The 17,361-nt window shown below is 41.7% G+C and overlaps 1 protein-coding gene across 1 annotated transcript in view; it reads left to right on the forward strand.

Moving 5' to 3' along the window:
- Positions 1-13,581, forward strand: part of SDC2 (syndecan 2) — a 109,345-nt gene extending 95,764 nt beyond the window's left edge. Inside the window, exons 3-5 of the mRNA XM_068525466.1 lie at positions 7,814-7,950; positions 12,068-12,203; positions 13,344-13,581. Coding sequence (XP_068381567.1) covers positions 7,814-7,950; positions 12,068-12,203; positions 13,344-13,507 — 437 coding nt within the window. The 3' untranslated portion in view covers positions 13,508-13,581. The remainder of the gene's footprint in view (positions 1-7,813; positions 7,951-12,067; positions 12,204-13,343) is intronic.
- Positions 13,582-17,361: the final 3,780 nt, after the last annotated feature.

A 17,361-nucleotide genomic window follows, 5' to 3' on the forward strand; every position in this document is an offset into this window, starting at 1 on the left:
TGGGTGTGAATTCTAGCTCCCCGCCACTTGAGCTGTGAGATCTTGGGAATGTATTTAACTTGGCTGAACCTCAGTTTCCTCATTTATAGACTGGAAGGTAATAATAGTCCCTCCCACATAGGTTTGTCGTGAGGCTTAAGGGGTTGACACATCTGTAGCTCTTAGAGTATGCTGCTTGGCATGTAGTCAGTGTTCTGTCAACATCAGCTTTTAATTTTATTATTGAGGCTTTCAGAGCGATGTCATGGAAACCACCCTTAAAGAGATCCCTGAGACACTGGTTTCATACAGCTGCCAACCCTACCTTAAAGATTATAGGTGAGACCAAGAAGAGTTATACTTTCTTACTCCTAGTGTATTGCTCAAACATAGGAGGGAGAACGTAGTAGCCAGGTAAAATGATTGTACAGTGATATCCTCAACTCCATTGGTGTATCAGTTATCTATCACCGCAGTAATGACTCGTAACAAACCACCCCGAAGAGTAGTGGCTAAAAACAACAGTCATTTTATTTAGCTCATTACTCTGCAGGGTGGCAATTTAGGCTGGCCTGACTGGGCTCCCTCACATGTCAATGGTCAGTTGCAGGTTGGGTTTGCAGCTTTGCTGATCTTTCTGGGTTCTGTCATATCTCTGGGGCAATGGGGCAGACTTGGCTCTGGTCATGCGGTCTCTCATCCTCCAGAAGGCCAGCCATTTGTCCACAGGGAGGAGGCAGAGATCCCAAGACAGCAAGCAGGAGTGAGCAAAATCTTTTGAAGCCAAGGCTTAGAACTGGCCCAGTTTCACTGCCATATTTGATGGGTCAGAGCCAGTTATAAGGCCAGGCCAGAGTCTGCCTCTTAATGAAAAAAGCTGCAGGGCCACATTGCAGAGGATGTGGATACAAGGGGGAATAAAGGATCTGGCCAATTTTGCAGTCTACCATACCTGAGAAGTGTTTCACCTGTGCCCGGATTGGTCCCCAGGTAGCAGAGAAAGAAGAAGAGCTTGTGCATATGTTAATGATCCAGTCAGGAACTCGAAGTCAGCAGCATGCTAGGCAAGTCTTATCCAGGATCTTCCTTGACTTGAGTTTTCACTTTATGTTCAACATTTGGTAAAAGTTACGCTGAATGTAGATGTCTCACAATCAGTTCGGCCTGGGCTTCAGAATGACCCAGAGGAAATTAAAATCAGTTGTGTCTTTGGGCGAGCTCTAGCTACATAAGAGTGAGCGTTTTAGGTTGGAAAACAGCAAGTCTGAGAAAGACAAGAGAGGTGGTGTCTGACCTAGTAACAATGAGCTTACAACGCAGTCCTCATGTAAAAATAGCCCTAGTTATTCTGGGGAAAGTGGTATATAACGCACACGCAGGATGAGTGTGAAAAGTTGTTCTCCATAGCCCACAACTCTATTAATACCGTTCACTCATGGCACCTCTTTTTTTTCGTTAGCACCTCAAAAGTGCTTTGTAACTGTCTTCTTGAAAATGTCCCAGGAAATAATAAATATGGATACAATTTGGTCCCCATTTCACAGATCTTAGAATCTAAGAGTTGTTAGAGATTTGTGGAGGTTGTCCAAGTCATTTTGCTGATTTCTGCCAAGATTGTCCCTAAGTTTAATGTAAAGGACACAGGTTCAGTCCTGCTCCTCTGGCAGCACCTCCCCTCCCCCACTCCCCCCATCCAGGTGAAAGGGGATTGGAGTGGGTCATTTGAAATCCTGAACCACTCATCAGACGGATCGTGCTGAGGCTTAAACGTGGGCCCACATTGCTTCTGCCTTGGCTCCAGCCTTAGGCAGATCATTGCTACAAAGAAGTGTATCATTCTGGGTCTTCCCTGGTGGCACAGTGATTAAGAATCCGCCTGCCAATGCAGGGGACACGGGCTCGAGCCCTGGTCCGGTAAGATCCCACATGCCGCGGAACAACTAAGCCTGTGCGCCACAACTACTGAGCCTGCGCTCTAGAGCCCATGAGCCACAACTACCGAGCCCGTGTGCTGCAACTACTGAAGCCCGTGCGTCTAGAGCCTGTGCTCTGCAGCAACAGAAGCCATCGCAATGAGAAGCCCGCGTACCGCAACGAAGAGTAGCCCCCGCTCACCGCAACTAGAGAAAGCCCGCGCGCAGCAACGAAAACCCAACGCAGCCAAAAATAAAATAAATTTTAAAAATAAATAAATTAAAAAAAAAAAAAGAAGCGTATCATTCTGGATTTTGGAAACCTCCTTGCATTGCACTGGGGATGTTGATTTTCAGCTTAAAGGTAATAAAAGCTGTAACTAAAATTTGTAAAGCCCTTACTGCATGTCAGGCACTGTTCCTAGTCTTATAACAGCTCTGTAAAGACAGATTGTATTATCTCTGTTTTTCACATGAAAAAACCTGAGGCTCGGGGATTGAATAACTTGCCTCAGATCACACTGTTGGAAAGAAATGGAGCTGGGATAGGGGCCAGGGAGTTGGGCTTGATAGTGTGTTCTCTTTCACTCCTTTGCTCTACTGCCTCCTTGTGTCTTAAAACTCTACTCCAGAATGAGGAGACCCTGCCTAGCTGATGCCCAGTCCCAGCTGGAGACTGGGATCCCCCGGGTTTCGTTCCCTCTGTCCTCACTCCCGTATGCTATCCAGTGGAAGAGCAAAGGGACTGGAGGAAAATGGCCAAAGGCCTAGAGGGTGCTTCCCACCTGAGAAGATGGTACCAGACTATATATGTGCACTCAGGGGTGGGCATTGGCAGACATGAAAACTTCAACCATTCACTTAAATGTTTCATGGGCATTCACTGTGGACCAGACACTAGGCCATGTTCTTGGGACACAGATGAAAAACTAGGTCCTTGTCCTCAAGGAACCAAGAGTCTGATGAGAAAAATGTAGAAATGAGAAAAAAATAATTGTTATACCATGTCATGGGTGATATAACATAAGAAGGTGCTGTACAACAAAAATGTAAGAGTTAAATGCAGAGTTCTGGTTAAAGATGGGAGATTGAACACACATACCTTTCAATACGCAACTAAACCAACAATAAAGGAATGGGGCCTAAACTCACAAGGACAAACAAAACAGTACAGGAGACAAAGGCCACAATGTTTTGAAAGCTGGGAAGCAGATGGGCTAGTAGTAACAGACTTGGCAGACGTGAGAAAGCTGAGTTAGCCAGTAGTGGGGGTGGGGAGAGCCAAGAGGCAACCACTTTACAGAGTAGAATCCCCGTAGGGCCCCAGAATTCATGGCACTAGATGGAGCGTGAAAATGGTACTAAACTCAGGATGATTGGTTGAAAGTCTGTTCAAGATGCAGGTAGATTCCCTAATTCCTTCCCACCATAACGCAGCCAAGGGACTGATGCTCCCAACCTCAGGAGAAAACTGGAGGTTTATTATCTGGGGAAGATAAAACAGAGGGTCTTTGGACTGGGAGTGTACCAGGCACAGATGGGGCAAGGGACCCCACACTGAAAACAGGAAATACAAGTTCTTAGATGAAGAGTTATTTAATGCGGAGATATTCCCAGTTGTCTTCTCCCAGTCAGTTCCTGGAACACTGACGGGCTGGCCTTTACCCTCTCTAGGAAATTGGACCAACTCAAAGGAGACAACTCCAAGATACTGGCATTGGCAATTTCTCCAGCAAAACACACAAGTCTGTCTAACTGATGATGCTCACATTTGACAGACCTCTCCTGTGTGCTCAGAGCTTCTAGTCAGCTTCTCAGCCTTTCCTTCTTAAATACAAGAAGACAACCAAGGCTCCCCAGACATTTACAGGAGAACTTGTAACTTCTGAAAGATAGAGACCTTCCCACACCCCCGAATGGTAAGAGAACAGAAACTCACAGTGAGAAGAGAACTTACAGAAAAACTTATTACAGTTGGAGAGATAAGACTCTTTAACGTTGAAACAAGAAGAGGATACTTTGAAAAAGGACCATTCTGAGAGTGGAAGAGTCCTTGGAAGGTGGAACTGTCATCTAAGAGATGAAAAACTCATTAGGAGATGAGATGATATGCAGATATTTATTCAATTCATTCCGCAACTATTTAATAATGACCCATAACACGGGGGAACAGACACCATTCTAGGTGCTAGGAACACTTCAGTAAATAAAATCTAATGATGCTTTCTCTGGTGGTGGAATAATTTTATTTATTCCTTCCTGTATTTCTGTTTCCCAATATCATCCATGAAAAATGTATTTTTTAAAAACATGTATTCTTTTTATAAGTAGAAGAAAATGTTATTTTTCAAAAAAGAAGAAACTTAGTGAACAGTGGAAACGTAGAGAAAGAAACAGTTCCACGATGGATGGAAAGAGGATGACACTGATTCTGGGCGTAAAAGTGTAAGCAGGAGTTTCCCAGGTGGAAACGAGCTTTGGGCTCTGGGCTAGGATGTCTCAGGCAAAGCGGGCTGAAAGGGGATCCCCAGTTTTCTGGTTTGGGCAAGAGGGTCAATCTTTTTAATAAAGATAATAAATGCAGTGGAAGAGCCCCTGAAGTGGGTCACTCACCTGTCTCTAATTTAAGAAGTGCCAACTTGAGGGAATTTTCTACTTTACAAAATCTCTTCTCTCACAACAAATTCTTCACACTCCTAATTTGGCAGTTCGTATTTGTAACTCTTGTGAACCAAGGGAGTCTTGAAAGCCCTTAATTGAAAATTTTTCATTTCTCATTGAATTTTTTTTGTAAGAAGCAAATCAATCATATTATGTATAAAACTTTGATGGAAAATCAGGGAGACTGATATGAAAGAGCAGTGTATTTGGAGCCATCATTATTAATGACTTACATTTATGTAACATTTTATGTATACAGAATGCTTTCAAATATACATATTATGTTTGCACCTCTGAGACTTAGTTGTTGTTATCCCCATTTTACAGGTGAAGAAACTGACTCAAGCGTTATTTGCCCAAGGTCACAGAGATAATAAATGCCAGAATCAGTACTAAGTTTGTTTAATGCCAAATCCAATATTTATTCCAATAGACCCTCACCATTTCTTCTCTGTATAACGAGTGTACGTGCCAGAGGCAGTCGATATATTAAAATATTTTTAAAATGAGCCTTATTCATAGCTTTGCACTATTCCCAGTATCTTACCGCTTGCTTTTTGAACCGCTTGTTATTGTAACATGCTTCTGTGAGGAATTTGGGGCTATTCATCATTTGTTCCTGTCCGAGGAAGCAGGTTAGTTTGAGTTACAGACTTTGAGTTTTTTTTCAGTTGTTACAAATTTGACGAATGGTCAGCTTAAAAAGAATGTTATAGTCTGAAGTCCAGGAGGCTGATTTCTCCAGCTCTGTGTTTCTTTCTCAAGATTGCCTAGGGGCAGGACGGGAATAAAGATGCAGACGTAGGGGATGGACTTGAGGACACAGGGAGGGGGAAGGGGAAGCTGGGACAAAGTAAGAAGTGGCATGGACATATATACACTACCAAATGTAAAACAGATAGCTAGTGGGAAGCAGCCGCATAGCACAGGGAGATCAGCTCGGTGCTTTGTGACCACCTAGAGGGGTGGGATAGGGAGGGTGGGAGGGAGACACAGGAGGGAGGGGATATGGGGATATATGTATACGTATAGCTGATTCACTTTGTTATACAGCAGAAACTAACACACCATTGTAAAGCAATTATACTCCAATAAAGATGTTTAAAAAAAAAGAATGTTATATTTGAATGTGAGAAATACTCAAATTCTTCTGATAAAAAAGCAAAACAAACAAACAAAAAAACATAGTGCCCAGCTGGCAGTCAGTGGTCAGTCCTTACTGCACAAATACTGGGTCAGAGTCTGCAGGTGTTGGGACTCTGTTAGGCACTTGGCAAACAATCCCTTGGCCATATGGGGCTTCAGTCTTGTAGGGGAAACTTAAGTCAATCATTACACAAACAAATGCATCATTACAAACTTTTGATAAATGCAATCTTAGGGTAAGAAAGGTGGTGTTAAAAAACCATTTAACGAGGACTCTAATCTAATATGGAAGGGAGGCCTTCTCCAAGCAATGATGTTTGTGCTGAGGTCTGGAGGTGAGTTAGGAATTAACTAGGCAAAGGCTTCTGGCTGAAGATCAGGGACCACAGCTGGAGCACAGGGGACAGCAGGGAAAATGATGCTTGTAGGAAGCTGGAAAGGTAGGCCAGGGCTGGACCACACAAGGCTAGGTTGAGGCATTTTATATTCATCTTGAAATCAGTGGCGTGCCATTGTAATAGCTTTAAACAGGAGGATGATGGGGTCACAGCCAGTGTGTGGACAGTGGACTGAAAGGGAGCTGTTAGGAAGAAGGTAGGTACAGTGACTGATAGGAAGATTACAGTGGTTTGGATGAGGGCGGTGGCCCTGGAACCGTAGAAAGGTGTAAGAGTGGAGACATGATAAAAAGGTAAAATCCACAGAACTGGGTGATGGATTCAATGTGGTGGTAAGGAAGAGGGGAGGGGGCCAGAGCTGTGATTTATAGGAATGGAGGGTTCCATTCACTGCAAGATAATATGGAGAGAAGACCAGGTTTGTAGAAGGGAGAGGCAAGGAGATCATGAGTTCTATTTTTTTTTTAAATTTTATTGAAGTACAGTTGATTTACAATATTGTGTTAATTTCTGCTGTACAGCAAAGTGATTCAGTATATAATTAGATATACACACACACACACATGCTTTTTCAATATTCTTTTCCATTATAGTTTATCACAAGATATTGAATATAGCTCTCTGTGCTATACAGTAGGACCTTGTTGTTTATCCATTCTCTATATAATAGTTTGCATCTGCTAATCCCAAACTCCCAATCCGTCCCTCCCCAACCCCCCGTCCCTTGGCAACCACAAGTCTGTTCCGTGAGTTGTATTTTGAACATGATAGAGATGTATATAGCACCTTTGAGTCATTCAAGTGAAAATGCCAAGTAGGCCAGTGGATATGTAGGTCTACATTTCAGAGGAGTGGTAGAAGCTAATGATGTCAACTTAGGTTTCATTTGTCTTTACATGGTGATTGAAGCCATGGAGAAAGTGTGGAGTAAGAAGCAGCCTAGGGCTCAACCTTAAGGAGCTCTTCATATTTTGTGTCCAGGTAGAAGAGAATGAGCCTGCAAAGGAGACTTAGAAATAGCCAGAGAGGTGAGGGGAGAAAGCCAGGAAGTCAAAGCCATAGAAACCCAAAGGTAGTATATCAAGAAGGAGGTGAGAGTTGACAAGCGTCCAGTGGCGCTAGGAGGTTCAATTAGATGAGGACTCTGGAAAATGCCACTGGATATGGAACGTGGAGGGGAATGGTGACCTTAACAAAACAGTACCAGTAGTGTGGTGACAGGGAATACCTGAGTAGGGGGAGTAGAGCACAGAGCAGAGTAGATGGTGAGGGAAGAGGCCGGTGAGTCTGCACACCACCATTAGAAACATCTGGTGGTAAAAAGGGGAGAGAGGGCAGCAGCTCACACAGATAAAGGGTCAGTGTTCCTTTTTTGTTGTTGTTATGTTTTAAAATGGAAAATGTAGCACCTTTCAGCATAGAAGGGAAGAAATCTCTTGAGTGGGACAGACTGAACATGGAAGTAAAAGAAGGGCTACTTGAGAGCATTCAGGATAATAATAATATAGAAAAAAATGCCGGGCTCTCCACAGATCCACCTTGAAATCACTCTTCATTGCTATGAAGACTGCAGGAAGGTTTGTGCTAAGTTCTTGAGGAGCAGGTATTTTGAAAGAACATGGCTCTGTCATCGTCAGCCGTAGACAATGTTGTCTGATACTGTAGAACTCTGTGTCCTGATTCGTGTGCTTAGGTCATCTTTGCTTATTTTGCCAGGAGCTGATGAGGACGGAGAGAGTCCAGAGCTGACCACGTCTCGACCCCTTCCAAAGCTTCCGTTCACTAGCGCTGCTCCGAGAGTAGAAACCACGACTCTGAACAAGATACAGAATAAGATCCCCGCTCAGACAAAGGTGTGTTTTGTTTTCCATTGCGTTCTCAGGTTATTGTAAATGTGCCTTTTTAAAAAATTGTACAGACTGTGCCTTTTAAGAGGTGCCCTTTAAAACTGTGTAAGGACAAATGGTCTTTTCATTGTATCGTAAATGGCTCCTCCTTACTCTTTATGATCGTTTTGACATTTACCCACCTACTTGCTTTTTTGTTGTTGCTGTTAGATAGACTTTGTTTTTCAGAGCAGGTTTAGGTTCACAGGAAATTGAGCGGGAAGTACGGAGAGTTCCCACAGACTCCCACACAGGCAAAGCCTCCTCCCATCAACATCCTGTGCCAGAGGGGTTCGCTTCTTACAACTGATGCACCTACACTGACAGGTCATAGTCTCCCAGAGTCCAGAGTTTTACCTTAGGGTTCACTCATGGTGATGTACATCCTGTCAGTTCTGACAAATATATAATGGGCACGTACCCACCATTATTGTAGCCTACAGAATAGTTTCACTGTCCTACAATGCTCTATAACCCTACATATTCATCCCTCCTGCCCCAGCCCCTAGAAACCACTCACCTTTTTACTGCCTCCGTAGTTATGCCTTTCCAAAATGTTGCATAGTTAGAATCATGCAGTATGTAGCCTTTTCAGATGGGCTTCTCTCACTTAGTAACGTGCATTTACGGTTCTTCCACATCTGTTTGTGGCTTGGTAGCTAATTGTACCTAGTGCTTTTATCACCCAAGCGTAGCTTATAAACAAATCTTTTTTACAGGGTACTCCTTCTTAAGGAACTCATAGCCCAGTTAAGAAGCAAAACCTTTTCAGTTTATTTGGCTTATGCTAAGAAAATTTGTTTTTATTTCGTAAAGAATTTGTTCTGAGTTAAAACCATTGTGAACTTTTACATCTGCTGAAACAGGTTATGGACTAAGGAGACTCTAGGTACTAGTCTCAATAAGTGTTTTCCCAGAGTATTTTCAGGCCCACCTTCAGTGGTATGTAAACTCTGACCTCTTCCAATGATAACGAGGAATGCGGGTACATCCCTATATTCATTTTGAGAGCTGACTTACTAAGAAATAAGGTATTTGGCCTTAGAACAGAGCAAAGCTACTGGTTAATGGAAACTATGAGACCGATGATTTTGGCCCTATTAGCATGCTGCTGCAAGTAGCTGACTACCCACTCCTAGGTAAGCTATTTAAGTTGGAAAATGCATATTAAAGTCTGAAGAAAGCCTAGGTTTCAAATCCTAGATCTGGTCAAGTTTCTTAGCTTCTCTGAGCCCATTCCTGATGGAGTCCTTGAGAAGATTAAGTGTGAGGGCATGCAGCGTGGCACCTGAGAGCCAGTAAGCATTTTGTAAGCCTTCATTGAATTTGGTTAGAGCAGGAGAGACCGAGGCAGTTCACCAAGTGAGCGTGTGAAGTGACAGCAGCAGGAGACTTTGCAGACGGCCTGTGGGTAGCATGCTGCTTCTGAGAACTTGGAAACACAAGTGCCCCCTTTTGGAGCTCACCCGTCTGCTGGTTAGAAATGAGGTGCTGCTAAGCTTTAGCAGCAGACAGGCTGTGGAAGGCTGTGTCACGAAGGTAGGGACAGGCCTTCTCCCGAGTAAGGAGAGCCCCTCTGCAGGCCGGAACGCACGCAGGCTTCCCGCCCATTGATTCTCCTCCCCTTCCCAGAGTGCAGTTGCTCTTCCCCTCGCCCGCTGTCCTCCCGGTGCATGTGCACGGGGTGGTGAGGGACAGGGCTGGATGGGTTTCTGCAGATGCGGGGCAGCCGGGGCAGCCCTCTCCGGACTGGAGTGCTGTTTGTCGGATGGAGAAGGGTTCGTTACCGTTGGCAGTAGACTGACTTCACGGGCCAGGCAACAGGAAAGGAAGGAGAAGTTCTGAGCACTGAGGCAGACACAGCTGGCTCCGTGCACGGTAGCTGCTCCAGAAATGGATTCAGTTCAGTGAGTGACAGGAAGAAGGGAGAAGAGGAGCGATGAAAAGTAACAGGTGCAGCTGAGGGTAGGTCATCCAGTGTGGCTGCTGAAAGATGCATCTGGCTTTGTTTATTTGACCACTTGTCATAACTGAATCCCTTGAAGTCAGGAACCGTTAGGAACCATTAGGACTCACGAGCGTGAGACAAGAAATTCAGTTTTGGCTTTTCATGGTGGAGTTTATCCTAAGCAAAACCTAGTTTGACGTAGAGCTCTCTGGTCAGTTGACAACAATGAATTGAAAATTGGTTTAAGTTTTTAAGAATTGGTTTTAGGGAAGTAATTGTGTCAGATTAAAATAAAGAAGATAGGTGTTTGGCAGATGAGCTCAGAAATTAAGGACCCCCAAATCTTTTAATGTATTCCTGGTATCATTTGTGTTCGATGTAGTAATAATAAAAATTCATCCATTTGTGGGAGATTTACTGAGTGCTACTCATTGTGTCAAACACTTTTCAAGGTACTTATCATAATAATACTGATAATGAATAATATTAATACTGGTGATTAAATTTTCTATTTTGTCATACATGGCACAGCTAAATTAAACATTGCTTCTAGGATACCATTAAAGTAGACTTTGCTTTTGAATGGGTGTCACTGTGGCATTAATGTCACTGTTATAGATATTCTGTCTAGTTTGTTATAAATTTATGTGACAGAATAAAAAGAACACAGTTGTTTGTTCAAGCAGAGCATTGCTTGTCATCTTTTACTTCCATCACATTTCCATGGCATCCAAACAACCAGACATGGATGTGACAGATCTTTAATTGGCTTAATTTAATTATCTCTGCTGGCTTTTCGTCCTTTCACTTTGTACATCTATACAGGAGTTAAGGTATTTCAGGTTAGTTCTATACTATTGAAAGAATTCTTATTAGTCAAACTCTTACTTTCATACAATAAAACTTTTAAATTTAAAGAGTGAATGTTCCATCCAGAGCACCTGGAAGTTTGTACACTGGTGGACCTTTCCTGTGAGTACGTGGTGGCCCCAGTTCTGTGGAGACCTCCTGTTCCCACACCCGCAGACCCCCTGAAATGCAAGCTCCTTCCTGGCTGCTAGATCAGAAGCCGAGTCAGAGGGAATGTCAATGCTCTCAAATGATTTTAGGGACTGAAAAAACCTGAGGGGACTCATGTGATCTGTCATAATAATGGGACAGAGGTGATACGGATGAGTTAAATTCAGTCTCTAATGTCACAATAGCTACTTATTCTCACCTCATTCGTCACCAGAACTTGCTTTCCTCTTTCCCTAGTCACAAACCTGAGTATTAACCTATTTTTCTCTTCCCTTTCCTAACCCTTCCCTGAGTGCTAATGCATAGTGAAAAGGCTCCTAGATTAGAACCCAGATAATTCATTCTCTCATCTGTCAAGTTGTCTGTCCTTCTACCAGGTATCCAAATAGCGATGGGCTTTCTATGAGAAGAGTGTACTTTAGACTTGCAGAATACTCAGGAACTGAGCGTGCCATTCATTGGACAGATATAGAAAATGAAGTCCAGAAAAGTGGTATGACTTGATCAGGACCACACAGGAGCTACTTGCAGAACCCAGGCCCCCTGAAGTTCTTTGTAATCCAGGGTCTGGTGAAGGTGTTGTAAGAGTGAATAAATAGAGGGGAGCATTACAGATGAAGCCTGGGGGCTGCTCCCCACAGAGTGGTAGCAGGCAGAGCCCTGGGAGAACACTTGGAGAGAATGCCAACAAGGAAGCTGTCCTCACAGTGCCCTGTGTAGCAAAAAGATGATAAAGGAGTGAGGAGAATTGGGGCAGTGCTATTGGGTTGGAGCAGCCAGAGGGGGATGGTGGCCTAAAGTCAGAAGGGTGGTGAGAAAGTTAGAGATCTTACGAAATGTCGACTAAAACAACCTACCCATGTCATTAGGATTATTGTGAACTCACTAACTATCCATTTTGCCTATACATGTGATGGGTGTTACATAAAACCTTGAACAACATGGGTCCACCATAGGACTCACCCACTGGTATGCACATCACACAAAGCAATTATTGCAGGTCTTTCGTAAACTCAGTGTTTGAAAGGAACGAACTTGGGAATGTGCTTATCTACTATTTCTTCTTTCCAGCACATTAAAAGAAAATCTTCATAATCTTTTTTTTTTTTTCCCCAGTCACCTGAAGAAATTGATAAGGAAAAAGTTCACCTCTCTGACTCAGAAAGGAAAATGGACCCAGCTGAAGAGGCTACAAATGTGTATACTGAGAAGCACTCAGACAATCTGTTTAAACGAACAGAAGTCCTGGCAGGTGAGTAGCCCAGTGGGGCTCAGGTGGCAGGTCCTTAAATAGGCCTGTGTTTGCCTAAGTGATATTCAGAGGTATCGGCAAAGCTTGCTGGATGTTACCTTAGTACTGAAAACCATGTTGAGCACCTGTCTCATTCCAGAGTGAGAGGCAAGAGTTAGGCAAATGTTGTCTTTATTTTCTGTCAGTTCCCTCAGCCTACCCCTTGGCCAGCCTTTTGGGCGGGGTGGGGAGAGGCAAGAAGAAGAAAGTTAAGGCCTGAGTTGGTCCAGAACAATGGGGCGTTGGGGGGTGGCAGAATATGAAAATCAGTCAGTCTTGATCCAAGTCATTCATCCTGATTTCAAAACAAATTTAAGAGAAGGAAAGGTTCTTTATGGGGCGGGCCATTGATATAGTGCCCAAGGTATTAAAGGATGTTGTCTCTAATCGTAACTTACTGATGAAAGTATTAACATTTGATTTTAAAGGGGAAGATTTGCAAGATTTTAGAACACTTAATCTTTTTTTAAAAATTTTATTTTATTGAAGTATATTTGATTTACAATGTTGTGTTAGTTTCTGATGTACAGCAAGGCGATTCAGTTATACATATATATAATAGTTAGCACCTGCTAATCCCAAACTCCCACTCCATCCCTCCCCCACTCCCCACCCCCCCTTGGCAACCACAAATCTGTTCTCTATGTCTGTACAACACTTGATCCCTGAAAGAGGATAGTCCCAAATCCAAGACTAGAAAGGAAATTTGCATGCTTTTTTCATATTTATTTTCCTTTACAGAATTTAAGTCGATTATATCATGTTTTGTGTTTTCATTGAAAAAAGCAGTTAGAAGATTAGAGTACAAAATGTGAATACCGAAAAGACTCAAGAGTTTTAAAGTATGGACTTAGTTGAGGTCACAGCCAGATTTTTCTTATTGAGGCTTTTGGGGGATATTATTAATATCAATCAAAGAAAGTATTATACCTCCTGAGGAATGTCAGATTTGCATCATTACCTGGTTGCTTCATTGAATCCAGTTTGGGGGTTTTTAAATTAAGCTTTTTATGAAAGTGTAGATAGATTGGGCTTGACAGAGCTAATTTCTGCCACCCTTGAATCTCTTCTAAGAGTAATCTTCCTTCTGGTGTGTTTCAGCTGTCATTGCTGGCGGAGTGATCGGCTTTCTCTTTGCAATTTTCCTTATCCTGCTGTTGGTGTATCGCATGAGAAAGAAGGATGAAGGAAGTTATGACCTTGGAGAACGCAAGCCATCCAGTACTGCTTATCAGAAGGCACCTACTAAGGAGTTTTATGCGTGAAAACTCCCATTTAGTGTCTCTATTTATGAGATCACTGAACTTTTAAAAATAAAGCTTTGGCATAGAATAATGAAGATCTTTGTTTTTTTGTTTTTTTTCATTAAAGAGCCGTTCTGGCACTTTAATGATAAAATCCCATTGTATTTAAAACTTTTCATGTATTTCTTTAGAACAACATAAAATTCAAATTTAACATCTGCAGTGTTCTGTGAATAGCAGTGGCAAAATATTATGTTATAAAAACCCTCAATGTTCATGGAATCGGTTTAAACTTTTATGTGCAAATATGAAAAGATTGTTTTTATCCTACGGTTTGAAGATGAAAGCTGTTTCGTTTGAGTCTGCATGTCTCAGATTGACCTTACCAAGTTCGTCTTACTTCGTTAATTTATCTGTTGTTCCCCCTCTCCTCTGCTCGCCCCTCTTGTCCCCTTGAAAACAAAACAAAACTCTATGCCTTTTGTAGCTGTTATGGTGCAGTTTGTCTTTGGATATTTCAGATAATGGTAAGTTAGTGTATATGTGATTTTCAAATATATGAACTTTAACCTCCACTTTGTATAAATTTTTAAGTGTCAGACTATCCGTTTTACACTTGCTTTGTTTTTCATTACCTGTAGCTTCAGGCAGATTTGCAACAGCAAATTAATGTGTAAAATTGGATTATCACCACAAAACTGTTTAGTCATGTCTATCTAATCAGATCTTCTTTTGGGAGGATTTGAGTTACTGACAAGCCTCAGCAAACCCAAAGATGATAACAGTATTTTGAGAAGTTGCTGCAGATTCCTTTGGCCACTGTATTTGTTAATTTCTTGCAATCTGAAGGTACGAGTAGGGACTTAAGGAAAAAAATCAGTTTTTGTTCTTAAAAATGCATTTAAGTTGTAAACATCTTTTTAAGCCTTTGAAGTGCCTATGATTCTATGTAACTCGTCGCAGACTGGTGTCAATGAGTATATATAACAGTTAAAAAAAAAAGTTGGTATTTTATAAGCACAGACGATTCTAATGGTAACTTTTGTAGTCTTACGAATAGACGTAAATTGTAATTTGGGAACATAAAAACTACTGAATAAATCACGTGGCCTAATATTGAAAATGTCACTGTTATAAATTTTGTACATTTTCGATCAAATGTACACCTCCCCTTTGCTAACGACCGTCTGCTCTCAAGGATGTTGTGAGTTTGATTTCTGAATGTTCCACAGTGTCTGTAAATCAAAAACCAAAGAGCTCATTGATAAGGCTGTTTATTACCAGATTCACTTCTGAATTGGCCAGAGGAAATCTGAATGTATCATCCTGTGTCTGTTTGAATGTAGATATCGAAAGGCCGCCAGAGAGGGAATTGTGACTTTTGCAACCTTTATGGAGATAGCTGATGGCAATCTTGAGATGAATGCCTGCTCTTGCAAATAACTTTTAGGACCATAAATTCCCAAGGACTAAAGGGGGCTTTCCTGACATCGTGTCTATGGTTTAGTCCTGTAGATTGCTTTACCTTCGAAACTGTGCTCCCAATCTCTCCTGAAGCTTAACCGAAGAGGTCATAGATGGAATACCATAGTTCACACTGTAGGGAAGAAGAGTCAGGCAGGAAGGCTCTGTGCATTAAAAGGAGGGCCTCACTGCTTAGGAATGCAATTGCCGGAAAGCAGCGATGCCTGAGGAATAGCTGGAAATATGAGAGTACCCTGTCTGGGGACTGCCTTCTAACTGAACATTTCCTTTTTCTATTTTACCACCAATTTTGTTTTAAACTGTGAGCGGCCAAAGTAGGAAGACAGCAAAAACAGCAACCTTTCCAACATGTAATTTACTTTTAATGAAGTATGAATCCTTCATTTAGAAAACATTCCCCGGAATTGCCACAGAACTCATTTAAAAAAAAAATTTTTAATGCAGCACTTGGAACAGTGTTTACATCAATTCTTAATGGCCTTAATTCTCAAATTCCTGTCCAGTCACTTGCACAATCAGTCCACTTTGGAGTGATTAAAAGGAAGTGATAGCACCTTCTTAAAGCTGCACAATGTCCCTCGGTTACGGAGGTTAAGAATGTAGTGGGTATACCTCTAACTGTGCAAAGCATAGCGAAATTCAGTTCGTAGAATAACAACTGCTTGGAATATCCATGCCAGGAAAAGGAGATTTCTGGCAAATATTTTGTCACTGCTGTAAAGCAAAATATTTGTTAAAGTGCCAAAATAAAGTCTGTCATGCTGAAAGTAAAAAATCACTGTATAGACTGACATCCAGTTTTCTTCAACTGTACATTTTCTGCTTAGTTATTTTATTTTTAAGAGGCAGTAGATAGTACTATAAGAAGTGTTAGTAATGATTACCAAGTTCAGGAAAATTTTGGTAAAATATAAATATTAAAGCCAATGCGAAAATTTCCTGTTTCCTTAACCACATCTAAATGATTTCCTGCATGTGAGTATGGCTTTGTTTGAGAGACTTGCAATATTCAAACTATCCCATTTTCAGCATGTGGGGGAAATGGTATGAGCTCATTTTTTAAAAGTTTCACCTGCAAGTGCCTAGTACCTGAACTTCAGGATTAGGACATGGTTAATAACATTGAATTTCGTTTGGACAAGATTGCAGAAATTGCCATCTATTAACATTAAAAGTTGATAGTTTGAGATCAAATGTTTACTGAATTGATATTTGCTCTTTTTTTCGGCAAGTTAAACAAAATGCACTTGCTTACTGAGGATACAGCCTGTTTGTCTAGGGTCTAAGAGACTAAGCTAAATAAGTAGAACATAATTAATTTCTGGCTGCCCTAAAGAACCAAAGGGTGCTAGTTCCTGAAAGAACAGATGCAGTAATAACTTTGTAGTGTTTAAGAGTTTATCTCTTCAATATCTCAGACATTTTGAAACCTTAAGGAAAAATTTTAAGTGAGGAGCAAAAATATAAAACCTAAAAATATTGCAGGGTTAATTTTATAATCAGGATCTTCTTTACAGCTCTATTATAATTATATAATGGTATGCTAGGAAAAAATGTTTTAAAATATCTTTAGTTTAAAAAGGCAATGACGTTAAACAAAACAATCTCTAACTTGAGTTTTTACGTTCTGAGCCTCTGGCAGACAACAGTGAGACCCTAAGAGGTTTCCAAATAAAGGGGATCAAGCCAGCTGATAAATGGAGTTGTCTGAATTAAGAAATCACTAAGGTTTTTTTCCATGCCGGTATTTTATGACCAGAATGAAATTGGAGGTTTGGTCATTTCTGGGGAATTAGATTTAGCTGGCATAGAAAACTTTAAAAAAGATAGAACAACTGTCTGCCAAGTAGCATTGGTAAAATAGTATCAAAATGAATTTTGTTCCACTCTGTCTCCTAACTCTGGGCGGCTTCACTCTCATGATTTTATGGTTCCAAGATTTCATTCCTTTTTGTTTACCTGCTGCTTGTGGTCTTTAGCAGAGCTTTTTCTGACTAAGGAATCATGGTGACTTTGGGAAACTTGGTTTCCTGTGAATTGGGAAGGGTGTAACCCAAGCAACTGTCCTAACCGGTCAATAGCAGAGTGAAGCTTTAGGCCTTGATGCTTCAGATGTGCTGAGTACAAGACCCATTCATTCCAGTTGCCTTGGCAAACTAGCACATAAGCCACAAATGCTAGGTGCAAGGCACTGGAGGTTTAATCAACAGATACTTGCCTCGTGACTTGCACTGGGCTCTCTTCTAGAAGCTAGGTAAACAGAGACCCTGCTCTCATGGGGTTTGGAGAGGGGTGCAGAGGGGAAACAAAATTAATGAATAAAACCAGCAAGTAGAAATGATCACTTGGTGGTATTTCCATGATGGCCCTGAAGCAGGCTGATGTAAGGG

Source organism: Eschrichtius robustus, chromosome 17 (assembly GCF_028021215.1).
Source record: "Eschrichtius robustus isolate mEscRob2 chromosome 17, mEscRob2.pri, whole genome shotgun sequence".
Classification (NCBI taxonomy): domain Eukaryota; kingdom Metazoa; phylum Chordata; class Mammalia; order Artiodactyla; family Eschrichtiidae; genus Eschrichtius; species Eschrichtius robustus.